General features: G+C 41.2%; 3 protein-coding genes across 8 annotated transcripts; 1 reads left to right on the top strand and 2 right to left on the bottom strand.

Moving 5' to 3' along the window:
- Positions 1 to 2751: 2751 nt before the first annotated feature.
- Positions 2752 to 7821, bottom strand: nsmce4a (NSE4 homolog A, SMC5-SMC6 complex component). Of its 6 annotated transcripts, none has more exons than XM_062430366.1 (12): positions 7744 to 7821; positions 7009 to 7268; positions 6704 to 6926; positions 6534 to 6614; positions 5459 to 5589; positions 4312 to 4463; positions 4030 to 4129; positions 3581 to 3671; positions 3400 to 3494; positions 3255 to 3303; positions 3064 to 3149; positions 2752 to 2947 (listed from the first exon to the last, which is right to left on the bottom strand). In XM_062430366.1, the coding sequence occupies exons 3-12, from the start codon at positions 6909 to 6911 to the stop codon at positions 2882 to 2884; spliced, it is 1059 nt and encodes a 352-aa protein (XP_062286350.1). In that variant the 5' UTR covers positions 6912 to 6926; positions 7009 to 7268; positions 7744 to 7821; the 3' UTR covers positions 2752 to 2881. The 6 variants fall into 6 exon arrangements, with proteins under 6 accessions (XP_062286350.1, XP_062286352.1, XP_062286353.1 ...); XM_062430368.1 differs by lacking the exon at positions 7744 to 7821 and adding an exon at positions 7459 to 7733; XM_062430369.1 differs by lacking the exon at positions 7009 to 7268 and having other exon boundaries at positions 6704 to 6923; positions 7744 to 7773.
- A 2373-nt stretch (positions 7822 to 10194) lies between these two features.
- Positions 10195 to 11892, top strand: LOC133992204 (coiled-coil domain-containing protein 177). The gene has a single exon (XM_062430915.1). It carries the CDS (start codon positions 10195 to 10197, stop codon positions 11890 to 11892), a length of 1698 nt encoding a protein of 565 aa, XP_062286899.1.
- Positions 11893 to 13989: 2097 nt separating this feature from the next.
- On the bottom strand, positions 13990 to 17281 carry LOC133992206 (zinc transporter ZIP9). Its single transcript, XM_062430916.1, has 7 exons — positions 17006 to 17281; positions 16674 to 16779; positions 16203 to 16364; positions 15946 to 16014; positions 15484 to 15569; positions 15244 to 15378; positions 13990 to 15153 (listed from the first exon to the last, which is right to left on the bottom strand). The coding sequence occupies exons 1-7, from the start codon at positions 17099 to 17101 to the stop codon at positions 14851 to 14853; spliced, it is 957 nt and encodes a 318-aa protein (XP_062286900.1). The 5' UTR covers positions 17102 to 17281; the 3' UTR covers positions 13990 to 14850.
- Positions 17282 to 18352: the final 1071 nt, after the last annotated feature.

The following is an 18352-nucleotide window of genomic DNA, read 5'->3' as shown; positions in this document are numbered from 1 at the left end:
TACACTGAAACCATCAAACCATATCTAAAGAGATGTTGACGAGACCAAAACACAGTCAGACAGATTTTCTGCCAAGCTTAAACAATCCTATCCTTTACCATTTTCCCCTCCAAATTCATATTTTGATACTGAAGAAACTCAAGAAAACAAAAACTCTGCCAATGCCACAGTTCATTATCTACTCACCACTGCAAACAAGAGATTTTTTTCCACACAGTGTCTGCTCTCAAACTTTTGACAAACCCTTCCAGTCTGTGTTTACTGTCGGATTCAAGGCCAATATTTGTGCCTGTCCTGTCCTCTGAGGAGCCCCTGCCTCTCTGTTGCTATTTTTTGCATCGCACGGTAAAGTGGGTGGAGAGGACGCAGTGCGAGAGGGGGCTGATAGGTGGGTGGTTGAGGTGGACGCAGGACAGGAGGAGGAGAAGTGGGGACAGGGCTGAGGGGAGGGAGGGAAGGACACTGAACTAGAGCTGGGGGAGCCATGTCAGCTCAGGGTGGTGGTAGTAGCGCGAGGGGAGGGGCGGGGGGCGGGGGGGGGTCACCTGCTCTGACAGGCACAGGAGGTCTGGCAGTCAGCTGGAGGGGACACTAGCTCTGAGGCACCACTGTAAACAAATGGGTATGTGGGAAGGACAAGGTTTCTGACCTCCTAGCTCCTGGGTGGATCATGTAGAGGGCTGCAGATGTTGTATGAATATTCATCCCACCTGTAGCTTTCCTTCAAAATCTGCAAAGCTCCCTTTATTTAACATCTTCATCCTCCTGACACTCTTACTGTACCTCCCATCTGCCCTTGCAGTGTCTCTAGATTTGATAGTGATTGACATTTAAGGACAACAGTCAAACACACACTTACACACCACAAGCCTGCGGTAACATACCACAACAAAGTATTGACGCGATCAGAATTAGCTGATTTTGACTACAGAGGGTTTGAAATGTATTTTGGGTCCTCTTTATCTGCCTTCAGCACAAGCCAGCTTCAGCTGCGTGCCCAATCTGTGAAGACAGCAGGCTTATTATCATCACTATAAATAACACAGATTTGATCAGCTCTGTTTCTGAGTGACATCACAGCACAATCTCATCAAACATGTCATTTGGACGTTTGCCTAAATGGATCTAATCCCTGCATACCATCCATTCACTCCGGGATTTTTCAACCTCCTTCCCCCCCTCCTCCCATCCATCCATCCATCTGCCTTCACAACAATCAGCATCACCCCCTTGCTATTATACTCAGCTCCTCCCTCCATCACCCCCTTGCTCTCCATCTCCACTGCTTCTTTTCCCCTGCTGACGTCACCCCTCCTCCAACACTACTGTACACCTTCTCTCTCTCTCTCTCTCTCTGCCTTTTTGCCTGAGCAAAGACTCAGCCGTTGACCATTAAAATGTGTATTGTCTCTTCTTGTGCGCTCTCTCTGCTCAGGCACACAGGCTTTGATGTTACACTGCAGGAAGCATGCTCCTTCTTCTCTGTTTACCTGTCTGTGTGAGATTCCGATGCAGCTCCCCATCTTGTATTCCATGTCCTCCTCTGGTGAAGTGACTCTGGCACTACAGGGCTGGCAAAGCACCTTTCTGCAGAACTGCATCGTTATCAGTCAGAAACAGCATTGCCAAGGCAGGCAGATCTTTGCAGGAGCTACAGAGTGAGTGTGTGCACGCCTCTGTGTGTGTGTGTGTGTCTGAGTGACTAATAAATGCTCTGCACTGCATTGCCCGTGGTGCGCCTGTGACATATATTTTCAAGCCTTTGAAAAAATCTACATTACATAAGGAATCCAACCTAATCAAACGTGTGTAAAAGGCGAGCTACTCTTCTCAGCCTCACGTGCAGCTTAGCCTCACATCACTGCATGGATGAACACACTGAAGCGCTGCTTTGGAGGGAAAAAATGCACAGAAAGAGAGAAGAGGAGATGAGAGGCAGCGTAAAGGGTGCCTGTCCCTTTAAAAGACCCAGGAGATGGCAAGAAAGATAGTGGTGCATCGTCATGATGAAAATCATGAGTGCATTCACCCAACTATATCTGATCATACTGAAGTTCAGTCAAAATAGACCAAGAGGAGTATTACAGCACACAAATCATTTTTACTCTTCAGTTTTGCCCACAATTCCTGGCGTTCCCTGCATTTTTGAGCAATGACAGGGGAGACTTTATATTCCCCCAGCATAAAAAATACTTTTGGCAATGAAAATTACAAGGCTAAATGAATGAAGTCATCCTTTTTTGGATTTTTTCAAGTTCTCTATTCATCATCAAAAAATAAATAAATAATTAAAATAATGGCTGTGAAAGACCTCTTCCTTACTGTATGTGAAAATAACCATTTTCTTTTTAATGACTCTTTTGGTCAATGTGAATGACCAAAATGATTTTTTTTCTGTTATTTTTTCAATCATGTACTTTTTAATTTACATCCCACCAATGTGAGGCATGTGGGCAATGTACATTTCTTATTTTGTCTTATGCGTGTTCTGCACCTTTAACATTTTGCTGAAACTGGAAATGTTTTGTCTTCCTGGGAACTGCACAATCTACTGTGTACTGCGGCATAATAACCCAGATTTTAACTATCTACATCTCAAACTAGTACAGCATTAGCTTAAGTGGGTTTATGTGAAGTTGTATAGAAAGCCAAAAAAATCAGAACCAATATATTTGAAACTGACACATTTAACATGATATAATTTGATCAATACCTTTCTATTTTTCCAATCAAAACAGTACCAGATTTCTCGTCTTTATATTTTATTATTCAAACGTATAAAACAGTAAAAATTAAAAACAAAATGTACAATTGAATTACCGAGATCAATTTTGAACAAAATTTAAAAAACAAAGCAAAAATCACACACTTAAAAACAATTTCACGCATTTGGCGTGTGTGGAGGCTGAATAATGGTGTCTCTGATGTCGAAGGCTTCTATGAGCTCCTGGAAGAGATAAAAAAAAAACAACCAATCACAACCAGCGACATGAGCAAGAATTTTTACAACGTTTGTATTTTTGCTAGATTAAATCTTCTATGTTCAGGCTGTGACTTGCTCACCTTCCAGGTCTTTGGGCTGATAGAGACAATGCACTGTTTCCGGCTGCATGAGCCTTCAATTTCCACCTCCCCCTCCTCTACAGGAGCTGAAACACAAACACACACAACAGTTAAATAATTTACCTATGGGCGTTTTCTTTGTTATTTCCCTCTCTAAATAATACAAATAACTGTTAGTTATATCTACTTACCTATACAAGGCAACTCTGCCGAATCCAGATACATCCGCGCTAAACCATCCTGAAACATAAACAACATTGTAACACATCCTAACAGCCACTAGAGGGCAGACTAGCTTCAATTTATACACTCACAGGCAACTCACAAGCAACTTACCCTGATGAGAAAAGACGTATGGAAAATGTTCTCTACTGTCCGGGAAAATGATTTGGGGTCAATGACAAACTCATAATATGATATTGGTGATTCAGCTGTGATAGAAACAGAGAGAGATTAGCGAATACTATTTACACAACAATGAAATGTTAAATGTCCTTGTGGTCAAATTGTAACTCACGATCGTCTTGGTAATAACTTTTCAGGTATCCCAGGATCCTCTCCACCTCTTTCTCTGTCGCCTCTTGATGAGACTCTTCCATTTTTTTCAGCTGACAAATTTAACAAGACACAGTAAATATTTGGGACATTAAAACCTTCTCAATCTGAACATACAGTACATTTATTATTTTTGTCAGCGTAAAAAAAGAAAACAATTGGTATTTTGAAAAAAACCCAAAAACAATTGTTGCTGCCTATCACTGGTGGAAATTAACTGCAGGCTTCATTTTAAAAAGAACACGATTTAATTGTAAGTAAAAGGTCTTGTCATTGTTTATTGCTACATCTGCTTTTTAAGAACGTCTGTATTTCTTATCATTTATAAATGATCTGAAACATTACATAACTGCCTGCAAAGTCACAGTCACATGTACATAACTGGAGCCATGGAAATGTAAGTTACGCTACCTGAGTGGGCATTATCCTTTTGGCTTCCTTGGTGGGTGCTTTGTTTTGTCGTTCTATCCTTTGCTTTGGAGGAGGTGGCTCTGTATGGAACGTACCCATCCTGATAAAAGAACCACAGGAATTATAAAATATTATAAGTATCGGAGGCAGATAATACAGTGACACAGGCAACAAGGCAACACATTTCCATTGTAGAATCTGATCAGTATATTTGTCATGATTATGCCTTTTTTGTCATAACTGGTTGTTTTAACAGGCAATATGAGACAATGCAGCACTCACATGTAGTTGAAGGAGGATGCTGTCCTGAAACAGCAAGCTGCCCTCTCAGCCACTCTGCGCCAGGCATTCTGAGGCAAGTAGCCATCAGCTTCACCCCCGCTGTGGTGCTCATTCTCCCCGTTTTCTAGTCGGTTGAGACCCATGAAGGTCAGCTGTCAGGGAAGTAGAGAGAATCTCCTCATGAATACCGCTTTTAAACAACCGTCTGTATTCTGATGATTCATTGTGTTATTGTTACAGGACTGGGTGATATCATCTAAAATCAATATCACGATTAATTGTCACATATACCTCGGTAACGATTAATCAAGCAATATCTTATTAAACACGCCTCACAGTAGAACTCTTTTTAGTTATTTGTAATGAAAAATAATCAGAAAAGCCTGGATTATGACTTATATAATGACATATTCATTCACCGTATTTAGTAGATAAAAACTTTCAGGTATTTGTTTGCTAAAACTGCAAAATCATAATAAAATATAGCTCTGCTTCACATATCTTGCAAATGTCAAAATATGTAATAAAAATAAACCTGACAAACACTTTCATGACTTCTGTTAACTTCATTCGCCAGATGTTTTAGTGTAACTGTAGCTCATACTGAACTTTCTCTGTTACATTTACAGTTGAGTGCTAACATCCAGCTCACCTGCTTGCTTGTCCTGACTGCAGCCTCACCACGTCTCTGTCTGTCCTGCTCACTCGCCTCACACACTCTGCACCGAAAGCAACCAAAGAAGCTGCGCTACTCTGCTATTTTCTGACTTTATTTTCATTTAGTTTCATTTTGTCATGTATTGTGTTGAATGAAGCCAGCACTGTTGCATTTCTCCAACACTTGAGTCGTTTTGCTTTCATTGGACAAGTTTGGTTAATTATGTCACTTTGAACTGCAGGTAGACATTCTATATAAGGGAATTAATTTAGAAAACATATTTATATGACTTAAATTAGGTATATTAGAGTCATTATGTCAGTTTCTGTTAATAGCCTACAAGAGGTTTAATAACAAGACAAAATGCATGAGACTGTCTGCTTGGTCACTGGGCAATCAGTGCGTTTTGCTGTGAGTTCCTATTCAGCTTTCACTGCAGCATTTTATGCAGTTACAGTTATGATGTGTATAGACAATAAAATCACTCACAAGATGCTCAGCAAAAGCAGATGGATTGAAAGAGGAGCTCTCAGCAAACAGCTGGCTGGCCTTCTCCTTTCCCAGGTCTGCGGCCATGACGAGGAGTTGGGCATCCAGAGAGGCTTCCCTCACCTGCCGGACTGTCACAAAACACAGCCAACAATCAGACACATCAATAAGTAGTACTGCATGATGATGACACCAGTTGAGTATACTGATGCTAATGATACTGAATTTCACAATACAGAGGGAAAGTATTTAAATGAAAAGACAACAATTATTTGTTGTGTAGTGCAGCACACTTGCAGTAAAATGAACACAGGCTCTTGCAGATTATCCATGCCTGTTTACATGCATGGTCACTGGACAGGAACCCAAATTAAACATTTACAATACATCCTCATAACAAACAACAGTATAGGACTAAAACTCAAGCTGCAGCAGCTTATAGTTACATCATCTAGTGGCCATGTGAATACACTCCAGCCTTCCCAAAATCAAATCTCTGTTAAAAAATAATAATGTTTTAGGGTGTAACAACACTGCGAGTAAGGTCTGGTTACGGAAACCAACCACTTGGTTAGGGTTAGGGAAAGATCATGGTTTGAGTTAAAATGATCACTTGATACGTGGTTTGTACATCCTTAATATTATGAAAGCTTTGTCATCATGGTAACAGTAAACACCATGACATTACGGTTTTAAAAAAATGTACTGACTCGTGTTCAGAAACATGACACGCTGTTGGAAGCGGTGGTCTCCTGCAGCAAACTCCACAAAGTCCACAATCTATTTGGCGATCCACCCAACCCTCCTTCTAGAGGCACATTTATGGAAGGTTGCTCGACACTGTTTAGTGTCGTTTGACAGAAATGACTTATCGAGAAAAGTTTTGCTCTCTGCTTTCGCCATGGAAAATGTAGTTATATTTCTTCTTCCTCGTTGATATTTTGGTCTGTAACTTAGATAACTCTAGATGGGGTAAATGTAACCATGGGTTGTTTTTGCCAGCTGGGTTTTAGACCTACACTGTCATTTTTCTTATGAGTACAGGCTGACATTTCTGAGGTTGTATCACACATACCATCTTTAAAAAGCTCGTTTGCTTCTTCCAAAACCTCTGTCAGTTTGTTATTTGAGGGGCTCAGCATATCTTCTCTGTTCTCTGAAAGAAAACACATTAAGGAAACACATTAGAGACAACAAAACAAACCAAGTCAGCTGCCATGAACTCGATCGTCCGGTTTTACTCACGTTGCACTGAGTTGATGAGTTCTCTGTACTTGCTCCGTATTTCTCTTCTGAGACCCGGGTTGTCATCGTCAGGCATGTCAGATGGGCTGAAGCCAGAACCACCTTCGTCCCCATCATTTCGGGGCTGCTGGTCTCCTTTTCTGCGGCCAGTAGCACCACCATTCTGCCGGGGAGCTTCCTCTTCACTGTTGCCTCTAGATGCCTTCATGTTTCAGTCTGTCTGCTGTGAAGGGGAAACACGTTGAAGCAAAACAGGCTCTAATAACTCAAATATGTTTGTGATAGTGGTTGCTATAACTGCTTACCTACTTTCTGACAACAGTTCCGGAAGACAAAAGAGACACTAACTGTCACTGCAGAGTTGTTTAACGTGCTCTTTGTAAAATTGACGTCGCCGTTTTTCTTGAAGTTTAGCCAAAGAAGTTAGAAAGGCCAAGATAAAAAAAATACGCAGCTGTGGTACGTCTGTGAGGCAAATCCAGAGAAGTGTTTTGGATTAAATAAAAGTCCAATAACGCAGTATGAGTAACATACTCCGTGGATTCAGTGTTTTCACACAGCACACCTGTAATATGAGAACAAACGATTACTACTGTTACTACTGAAAAACAGAAACACGACGAAGCGTTGTCTGCTCTGCGATATTAAATACAAAATAAACACAGCCTTAACCTTACGGTGAGCAGACTAACGCAGATAGGGAATATCACTAACATACGCTTAGCTGAACAAAAGCACAGAGTATAAACTATCACCTCACTGAACGACTCTCAGCCCAGCCACAACCAAATATCTGCAGCAGGCTAATACTAACACGGAAGTACGTAACAGTGTATCATCTCGCTTCAGTCGCAGCACCTTTGCTCTGAGCTAATGTTAGCCGACGTTTGCTACATCTGTTGTGTTAGCAGATTAGCTAAACCTGAATACTTTCCACTCTCCTGCCTTTTGCAAAGCTCATGGTGAAAGTGAAGTTGTAGCGGGCTCTGGTTGGCGTTCAACTCGATATATTTTCTTTCCTTTGGTGAACTTTAACGTACCTCTGCAGCAGTTACTAGGCAGGCCAGAGACGACACGAGAGGCTAACGGCTGCGACACAGCAACGTTTAAGAAAACAAAGATAGTTTTGTATTGGTGTTTAAGGTTCCAAGACATGAAACTGAAACTGGTAATAACAGGCTAATGTAACATCAACAACAACAACATCAACAACACCAATAATAATTTAGATTTAAATTGAATGACATTTTAATGAAACGCCTTAAAATATATGTTATGTCCACAAAATCCTTGGTCAGTTTCTACCAGGCTGCCATACAGAGCATCCTTACTGGATACTGCATACTGCATACTGGATACTAGGGCTGGGCCATATGGGCAGAATCAAATATCCCAATATTTTTTACCAAATACCTCAATATCAATATTGTAGGGATGACTACTGGTCCTTTCACAAAATATTTACACATTAAGATATTTGATAAATAATCATCAGTAATGTAGATATAATGACTAAGTCGGTAAAGACAAATAATAGAGCAGCTAGAACAGTCTTTACTATAATGCAGCCTATTAAAGCAGGAAAAGGCAACACTTTATGCCCTACTACGATATTGTATAACCAAAATCTAAGAGGATTTCTAATCCCGTATCATGATATCAATATGTAATACCGATTTATTGCCCAGCCCTCCTGCATACTGGTGTGGTTTGACAACCTGACTGAACAAGACCACAAACAACTGAGGATTTCTTAGTAATTGTTTTAAGGGCTGAACGAGGGCAAATACATGTCCATGTATTTGAATGTACAATTGTACTTTTTAGATGTATATGACAATGAAGTTGAACTCTGACCTGATGGTCATTATTGATGTAAGATGCCTTGACACATTCAATATATCATGAGCTGAGAGAAAAATTGGAGCCAATGGTCTCAGCTGTATGGACTCCAGACCGTGTTTTCTGTCTCACAAAACTGAAAAATCCTACTCTACAAACTGCAGCATTGTATATTAAAGAAAGTCTATCTGGTTCAGTATGTTGAATAACCACAGTATTCTTAGATACTGGTAAATTAAATACAATATCACAATTGTTACTAGACTTGCAACAAAATGGTTATTATGCCATATTTTTCACTAGATTATCTAGAAAATGTAAAATAAAAATAGTGAGAAAATGCCTCTCACAATTTCTCTGGTTCAGGATCATGAGCGCACAAGTTTGGACCAATGATATTTATCAATCAACTACTCATTTTAGCTATGAATGAGCTTATTCCAGAGTAAAATGTGTTTATAAATTCTGTGAAATATTTAACAACTGATATAGAAATGAATTAGTGATACATTTCTTTATTTGTACACACAAGCTCTGAAAGGCAGATTGTGTTAGTGCAACATTCCCATGACTTCAAATAGGCCTAGCTGTTTAACACGTTTATTAGCCCCAGTTTGCTTTTAAGATCTATGCTAACACATGCTGTGCTGACCGCTTCACAGTCACAGACGAATATGGAACTTACTTCACCCATCAGCTACAGCTGGAGGTGGCGGCGGTAAAAACGAGCAAAACACCGGGATCCGCCCACTGATCCTTACGGGTGGATGAGGCATAAAAGACGGTCAGCCGCTCTTTTCTCTGGTTATGCTGGTCTGTCGTCATGGTAACCAGAAGCGTCGCTAAGTCACTTCCAGCTGTCCATTCTTAAATGTTATAGCTAGTTTAAAGTAGTTAGTGTTGTTGTTTAACATTTTTTAATTTATGTTTTTTAATGATAAGAAAAAAAACGATTGTACTGTGCAATGTTGCACACAGGCTACAATGATTTGAGAGTATTTTAAGTGCAAGACATTCAATGCACAGCATAAAAGGACATGAACTGAACAATCTGTGCATAACATAATAGTGCAGGAGACGAAGAGTAGTGTATAAAAGAAACGGGACAGTAAAGACAGTGCTGTAAAACAAGACAAAAAGGACAGTGTAAAGTGTAAGATGGAGACTGTGGTGCAAGAGAATATAAAATGTAAATTGTTACTCTTTCACCAGCAGGAAGTTCCTCTAAAGTTGTTTTAGTTTTAGCTTAAAATAATTGTTTGGACATTTTGGAGATTCCCATTGAGGAAATTGGCCAGTTTTAATGATGATACTGATTTATTGTTAAAAAATGCTTTTAAAGATAATCACAAGTCACACAAGTCAGCCAGAGTATAAAATCTGTTGATTAAGGATTATTAAAATGTTAAATTATGCAATCAAAATAAAAGGTCAACCAATAATTGTCCTTTATTTATTCACGCGTGTTAATAAAGTTGTCTTCAAATGTTTAGAGCGCCTATGTTTTTGTTCCAGCTGAGATAGATGGGTCCGATCACATGGAGCAGATAATCCCCTCCTGACCTCGCAGTGCGGTGCAGGAGAGAAGGGTGATCAGGCGCACAAATCGTTGCATGCAGGCAGGCCAATAGCTCACTCTTGTTTGAATCATGGGGGACTTGAAATCCACCTCACCTTCGGTGCGTTTGGACCTGAACAACTTTGACTCGGCCCAGGCGGAGATGAGTCGCTATGTTTTGACGAGCCCCCGCTCGTTGGAGTCCTGCGCACGACTCGGCATCAAACCTGTTGAACTTCTGATCAAATCGCTAAATGAGCTGATTACTGAGCAGCGTGATGTCCCGTTCGAGGCGGTAAGAGTTATGCATGAATCCTACGAAAAGGAGAGAAGGAAAGTTTTACAAATGTGCCGAGATGAGAGGGATAGGATTATCCAGGAGGCTGGGAACAGGTGGCCAGGCAGTAATAGAGGCCTGGAGAGGGTGCCTGAGAGGAAACTGAAGGATGACCCTGCTGTGCATGAGTCTGTTCCATATGCAGATCTGTGTTTGGAAGGCAAGTCTGTTAGCAGGTCCTCCTGGTCTGCTGTGGGTCACAAAGACCAGGACAGGAGCACGCTCTGCAGTTTCCAGCATGGGGACCTCAGATGTTCCCCAGCTACTGATATTAAACTGGAGAGGCTCACCAAGGACATCACAAAGAAGATGTGTGTAACAATACCAGAGAGAGACCGCAAGATTGCAGCTCTCATGCTGGTAAAGCACCAGGACGAGCAGGACCGTCTGAAGCTCTGTCAGCAGGAGGAACAGGAGCGTCATGAGGCCCGCAGGCAGGAGGAGGCTCAGCGGGTTCAGGCAGAGAAAAAGAGGAGGAAGAAGCTTAAGCAGAGCATGCGGCGCTGGCAGAAGGAGCTGGAGGCCCGCAGGAGGCTGAGAGAGCGACAGGAAAATGAAAAGGCAGGAAAACTTGAGCAGGAGGTGATGCTCCAGGAGGACCGCTGGAGGAGGCTGAAAGAGGAGGCGGAGGCACAGCGCAGAGAAAAAATTGAGGCCTCACAGAAAGACGCAGAAGTGCGAAAATGCTACCAGGAGAAGCTGCTGAGAGGCAAAGAGGAGGTGGACGAAAGAGAGAGAGAGATGGAGAGACAGGTAGCAGTGGAGAAGGAGCAGAAGGCCAGGAGGAGCAGAGTGCTGCAGGAGAATAAGGAGAGGAGGAGGCTGCAGGAAGAGAACCGTAAGCAGCTGCTCAGACACATCCTCTTGAAACGGCGGGTGGAGCAACAGGTGCTGGAAGAGATGGCGCAGAAGAGGGCGATACTTGAGAGGAAGCTGCAGCACTCCAGCGAGAAACACGCCCAGGTTGTAGAGGCTCGAACGAGGGAGCTGCAGGAGCGGGCAGCACAGGAGGAGGAGCAGATTCAGAGGGCGCAGCTGAGGGCCGAGCTTCAGAGCATCCAGCAGCTCACACATAAACAGCTCCTGGTCCAACTGAGCCAGCGTCGCATGGAGAGAGCCAACCAGCACGCCTCGGCCCAGCGCAGGGACAGAGCTATGCAAACACATCAGCACAACAGACTCAGGCAGCTCTGCCACCAGAGGCTCAGAGAGAGGATGCAGAGAGAGGAAGAGGCGATGACAACGGTCAGACAGAACTACATCACCATGAAGGAGTGGAAGAGGGAGAGGCTCCGGAGACAACGAGAACAGATCCAGGAGGAGGCATACAGGCTGGCTCGGGCCTCCTTTCACATGAGGGAGAGAGTGAGGCAGCAGACAAAGAGTCGCACCTTTGATCAGATGGCTCTGGAAGCTCAGCTGAGTGCTTCCATTAGCCGCATGAAACTGTGAAAGAAATGATTAACTCCCATCCTGACTGCAGAGAGAGCTCCTCACAGGAAGGCTTCAGTACAGTTTGGGTATTAATAAGTGACACACTCATCCAGAGATGCAGCAAAAGAAGTGAATTCAGAGTTGTGAAAAAAAAAATATAGAAAACAACAAAAAAGAACAACAAATCCTCCTATTGGCAATCTAACAATATAGTAAGGACATGTGCCTTACAAATATGTGTATGTGGTGTAACAGGAGTGCTGCTGGAAGGGGAAACTCTGGCTAAATCAGGGGCCCAGAGCAGTACTGGGACATGGGAACATGCCACATATCATGTTTGTGTCAGAAGTATGAGCTGGGATGTGCAGAATACCAGCTCTGATTTAAAGGCCCTATATGTAAACTTCCTGTGTCTAAGAACGACTAAACCTATGTAATATATATTTTGCTGAGTTGTTAACTTACAGTTTTCCAAATGTTTGCAACAATTTTCCAACACAGAAAAATCTGTCATTTTAACCGAGGCACCAGTCTGTTTTATTTGGTCGTTTGTCACGCATCATATCCCCTTTGCACGCACGTTAGCGTTGTGGTTGTCCACCTGAAGCTGACTTTTTATCCAGGTTTATGCCACATTTTTACAATACACTTTTCAGATATTGGTCATTTTTAACTATATCTTTTAACCAGATGAAGGATTTTAGTCATTGGACATCTGGATCTTAAGTTATCGGAGAGACAAGCTGAGCAAACCTTAGCAGTTGTCCTGTGTCCACTGTACAGCGTGGGAGAAAACATTGATTTTTAACGTGAAACTGCTTTATTCAGTTTTCATTACTATGACTTCTGCAGATAATTTGTACCTTTTCTTGTGTGATCTTGTGAATACAGCTACCTCACAAGATAAGATCATTCGGCTCCTGGTAGAAACCTAAACGATGAACACTGCAGGAATCCTAACCTGGAAAAGCTGACTGCAATAACAGAAATGTTAGCTGGTTAACAATGAAGACAACAACTCCCATGATCCCATGCTACTTCATGATGTCATCAAAAAAGCTGTCTTTTATTACTTTTTTTATTGAGAGATCCCCGGCAACAGAAAATGACATACTGTGTGTTTAAGGGGTGTTTTAACTTTTAATATGATGATGTGTCCTAAGAGTCTCTGAGATTGTGCCATATATTTTTCCAATTTTTAAGTTTACAATGACATTTAAATTTGTTTTAAAAAAATGTACAAAGAAACTAAGCTAAAGAAGTGTTTTACAGCAGCGGTTTATGACCAATTTTTGGATTGTGATCAGTGAAAAAACGCATTACATTTGCAGACTGCAGAAAGTTGAGCAGTGAGAATGTGTGTGTACGGTTAAATTGTGGTTTGGAGTCATTGGGGTGCTTAATGGCTGACATCAGTGTTTTTCATTTGATATGAGCAGCCATTAGCAGCCAGCGGAGTGCAGATAAGAGAAGAGTTATGTGACAATTTAGGGAGGTGGCAGACAAGCTGCAGCGCTCTGGATGGTGTTCACTTATAATTTGGTTAAGTCTCCATGTACTTCATCCACCAGCCTAAGGGCACGGTGAAAGTGGCACGATTTGACCACTGTTGCTTTTCTCTGCTCCTGACTTGAGTCAGTATCTTACCATACCACCATGTATCACTAGAAGCTTCGTCAAAGCAAAACAAACTGAGGAAAACCTTTCAGATAAATGTAGATCCATATTTTATGACCTCAAGTAGAATACACTCTGTGAACATAAATATAGAATATAAATAGCCCTGATTTTATCATTTCTGCTCTGGACCATAAGAAATGTCAAGCCATTAGTGTGATCATGTATTACATAGATATATTTTCCTAGTAGTCAGATTGTTACATGTGTCACTTATTTCTTAGATTTGATATATTTGTATTATTCTAATACATATGATTAAACCTATATTTATAAATCATCATTTAAGTGTACAGTGTCTGATTCTGTGTCTACATTTAACTCTATATTGTCCCGCTCTACAGAGTAGTTGATGAAAAGCAACTGAATCAGCTTCATAAGGTTTACTTCTGCATCATAAAACATGGGTGGAGAAATCTTAAAAGAGACAATAAGACATTATTAACAATAAACCATCATATTTTTATTTTATGCAAACTTTACCCAACTGAAATTAAAGAGAAACAGCCAGAGTAATTCAAAACCACAAAAACCCTGAATCTCATTTTTCTGAATCTGTTCAGTAGCTGCAGTCAGTCAGCTGTTTCTGTGTGACTCATATATCATTTGACAAGTGTGAAGAGCAGCAGGACTTCCTGTGTGTCTTTGCAGATGTTCCACCACATATCTAAAAACAGTTTTGTCACTGATAAAACCTCTCACCTTCAAAACTATTAACAATAATACAAAAAATCCACAGCTGTGTTTTGGTCATTTGTACTGTTGAAATTAATAGACTGAAAAGAAGTTAGTGACCCACATCTGATATTATTTGGGTGACAGACAGTAGCAGATTATTTGGTTGTTACAGTAAATTCATCCATTATAACCCCATGTGGGAATTACTTGGAATTCAATGCTGAACCCCATCACCTCAGATTTTCAATATCTTTATCAGACATGATAAAGAGGTCCTCGGGAACAGTTATTGAATTCATTCTTGGCAACGAATTACGCCCTTTTTGTCAGTGTTGGAATGGAAACTCAGTGCACTTAAGATAATATATCAGCTATCAAATTCTTTACACCCATTCTTGTGATACACAAACAATAGCTGGACTCGAGGGGAAGTTCCACTGAGATCAGATCATACCATGGTGAGCTCGTTTCCAAGGCACATTTTGTCCTCCATACACGTCATTGTGCCATGCCAGGTAGTTTACTCAGTACAATACACCAGAGAGGTGCTCCCATTTTTCTTTTCAGACTTATTGGCACGGTGTCCTTTGCCCTAAATTTAATGGCCCTGCTGTAAACTGCTCAGTCATCAGTCAGCCCCAGAGCCAGCACCACTGGAAGCCCGATCCCGAGGACGAGAGTGAGGCTCTCCAGGAGCCCCAGGTACTGCTGCTGGTGGTGCTCAACTCCTGAGTGCTGATGGAGGTCAGAGGGGTGGGCCTCTGCTTCGGTATGCTGCTGGAAGTCAGAGAGGCGGCGGCGGCCTGTCCTGCTGCTGCTAATCTCAGGGAGAACATGCACTGTGGCCACATAGAGGAAAGTCCCAGCAGAGAAGAGCATTCCCACACCTGTTGCACTGAGCTGGCTCTGGGATGAACTGCCAGACTGCAGACACAAACACATTCCCAAATCTAATAATACCTCAGACTAATATTTTACAATCACTAACAGATCTACTTTGATGTGTTTTCTTACCGCATGCAATATGAAGTAAGTGATGATGGCAACTATAGGTGCTGCAGCTGAAAAGGTCAGTAAATGTCCCTGTATGAACTTCTTCTCCAGGCCTGACAGCATCAGAAAGGTGACCAAACCAAAAGCTGCAGGAGCCTAGGAGATAATAGAATTGGTTTCTTATTACATGTGCTATTACAGTTGATTTCTGATCGCTCCCACTGTATATTTTCATTGAAATGTTCTCTAGAGGAATCTCACCTTGTGTAGAATCACAGCAAAAAATACTATGACTTGCACTGTAACTTGGCCTGTTGCCACAGCTGCACCCAGAGCAAATCCATCCGCTGTATGTAAAACAAAAAACTAATTACTGGTTACAACAATATACTTCTGGTTTAAGTTATATATCTCATTCTCTCTGCAACTCTACATCAAACTGATGGATTGGTCTAGTTTCCTTTCCCATGCAACATGCCAGATGACCCCCATGGGACAATAGAGTTAATGTTTGAACCGAACTAAAGCCTCAGGGTTACGCTGTAGAGAAAGAAGACAGTGATTAAAACACATGAGAAGTCACATGAGGCTATAACTCCAGTGCTTTGTTGGATATTTCCCCTGCTTATGACTCAGAGTTCCTTGAAACATGTTATGTACCTTGGGCAAACACAAATCAAAAGAAATGTGTTGTAAATGTTACAATATAAAATAATACTGTACCTGCAGCATGAATAACCAGCCCCAGTGTAGCTGTAATGCCAACACTGTTAGGCAAACGAGTCATTTGGCCTGAAATGAGACCTCGACATGATAAATAAAAAGACATATAACTTGACATATAGATATATAAGCACATAGGCTTAACATGACATTTAACTGGCAAATACACTGTACACTGTCTATTTACCAAGTTATATGTCATGTCAAGCTCCCACTCTGTAAATACAAGGTGACAATTGAGAGTTCTTCAAACTTGCCGTGCATGGAACAGTACTTTCCTATCTGATCCACTACAAACATTAAGATGAAGCCGAAAGTTAAAGCCAACCCAATGAAAAACCGAGGCGGAGGACCCCCCTCTGCGGAGGTTGGATTCTTCTCAGTATCATTCAGGACGGAGGGCTCAGCAGAGGAGGATGCTATGGAGACAGGATGAAGAACAGGAAGAGCTTTTGATCAAATCCACATAAAAAAACAACAACAACAAGGCAGAGTAGAATAAATTTAGACCACTAAGCCTGCTTTCATCCCCAACTGCTTCATCACCCTTTTCAAAGGGGTTACATTCAAACACAGACCTGTGAGTGAGGATGGTGTGTGGATTATGCCTGAGATCAGTGGGGAGAGGTGGTTGGAAAAGGGGGGTGTGTGTAGATGAATGCAGGACTATAAGGTTATCATTCCAGTTTATTAGTTGTTTGTATTTGGAGTTGGATGACCTTGCTAACCTCTATATGACTCCTCCAGTAAACCCACTCCCTCAGGGATGATGATAGCCAGTGCTGTCCCACACAGCAGCCCTGCACCCAGGATGGAAACAAACTGCAGGCCTTTCTAGAGATCAACACATAATTTCAGATATTCAGTGGGATATTTTAGCGTCAGTGACTCATTTGACAGTCAAAACCAGCTTCAGCCAATCTGAGTTTTCCATTCAAAATAAACAAATCATGTCGCGGCACAGCTCATTCATAAAACAGAAAATTACAATAAGTTAGCAATAGTTTGAGGGGTTGTTTGAAAATCTGCCGAGACATTGAAAATGAAAGATAAATCTTACCTCAGAGAGTCTGAACAACAGTGGGATGAATCCAAGAAGAAAGCAGCCTACAAACATCGCCACCGATATGAAAGTGATCGTCAACCCTCCGTCCATGTCGACGTCTTCTAACACCACTGTTTACGGACACTCTTCATCTTCGTGTTACCGCCTATTGAAAGCGGACCGTGTGCTCTCATGGTGCAGCTGGATTGTGTAAAAAAAAAATAAGAAGAAAAAAAGTGCCCTTCTGCCTCTCCACGTCGCACCTCCGTCTCTCTGCTCTTTTTACACCACAGCACCTCCCTACCGAGCAGCACCCAGTGTTGGACACTGAGAACTGCACCTCCTACTAAGCACAGGCCACTGTCCTAACGACCGTTAACCTTAATCCTACCGACACGAGTATCCGCAGATCGCTGGTATACTTTTTTATCCTAGCATTCCAGTTTTTCAGGACTGTGCTTTTTTTTTTTTTTTTTTTTTTTAAATACAATTTTTGGGGGAACCTCAGTCAAAAACACCCAATTCTACATTTGCAGTATTAATAGCTGAAACTATTGTTCTCATTTAAAGTATCACATACTATCATGGGGAGGTAGTGTCACTCAGTCAGTCATGTTGAAGGCTTTGTAGAAATATTATACTCAGGATAAAAGCTCCATTTTCATTTCACAATATGCAAATTAACTGTAACTTCCCCTTGTATTTTTTTGTAACTTCCCCTTATATATATGTATGTATTTATTTTTCTTTCCCAATGACATTAATTACATAACTAACAATGTTTTGAGAAGAAATGAGTAAACATTTTGCCCAGATGGTTGTTTCTTACAGTAGTTTATTTTTGGGCCTACCTCGCAACACAACTGCAGTCATTACTCCTTGTATGGTAAATAGGTTAGAAAAGAAATGTATGGTTGTTTTCCATTGCAAGTTAAAGTCCTGCATGAAAAATCCTACAAAAATGTGCTTAAATTATTAAACTACCAATTTCTTCCCTTGGAGTTGTATGACATATTAGATTTTTGGGCATTTTCTGTGATCTTCGTTTTTTGAATGATATTGAATTATTTGAACATTTTTAGAAATGAAACCATGCGAGAAGTGAGAAAGGGAAAAATGTATTTGGTGGAGCTGTTAACAACTGAAATGTGACCCAGACTACACACTGCTTTTTGTAAGAAAAAAAGATTTGAATCATCTGTAACTATATGTTGTATTTTAAAAGCTTGTTATATTATCCAATGTGTCAAATCTTCATCTGAAAAATAACTGAAGCTGTCAGATAAATGTAGTCAATTATTTCCCTCTGAAATGTAGTGGAGTGGAAGTATAACGTAGCATTAAATGGAAATGGAAAGTAAA

Source organism: Scomber scombrus, chromosome 12 (genome assembly GCF_963691925.1).
Source record: "Scomber scombrus chromosome 12, fScoSco1.1, whole genome shotgun sequence".
In the NCBI taxonomy this organism is placed as follows: Eukaryota; Metazoa; Chordata; class Actinopteri; order Scombriformes; family Scombridae; genus Scomber; species Scomber scombrus.
The sequence above is the reverse complement of the archived record's forward strand: the minus strand, read 5'-3'. Positions and strand labels throughout refer to the sequence as shown.

What these genes read in the sequence shown, in the direction of transcription:
- nsmce4a (XM_062430366.1), bottom strand. Translation starts at nt 6,911, where the DNA reads ATGAAGGCATCTAGAGGCAACAGTGAAGAGGAAGCTCCCCGGCAGAAT. An exon ending in AAGTTATTACCAAGACGATC is followed by an intron (nt 3,495 to 3,580) that starts GTGAGTTACAAT and finishes TTTCTATCACAG; the next exon opens with CTGAATCACCAATATCATAT. An exon ending in TCAGCCCAAAGACCTGGAAG is followed by an intron (nt 2,948 to 3,063) that starts GTGAGCAAGTCA and finishes TATCTCTTCCAG; the next exon opens with GAGCTCATAGAAGCCTTCGA.
- LOC133992204 (XM_062430915.1), top strand. Translation starts at nt 10,195, where the DNA reads ATGGGGGACTTGAAATCCACCTCACCTTCGGTGCGTTTGGACCTGAAC.
- LOC133992206 (XM_062430916.1), bottom strand. Translation starts at nt 17,101, where the DNA reads ATGGACGGAGGGTTGACGATCACTTTCATATCGGTGGCGATGTTTGTA. An exon ending in AAAGTACTGTTCCATGCACG is followed by an intron (nt 16,015 to 16,202) that starts GCAAGTTTGAAG and finishes GTCTCATTTCAG; the next exon opens with GCCAAATGACTCGTTTGCCT. An exon ending in CTTACTTCATATTGCATGCG is followed by an intron (nt 15,154 to 15,243) that starts GTAAGAAAACAC and finishes TTGTGTCTGCAG; the next exon opens with TCTGGCAGTTCATCCCAGAG.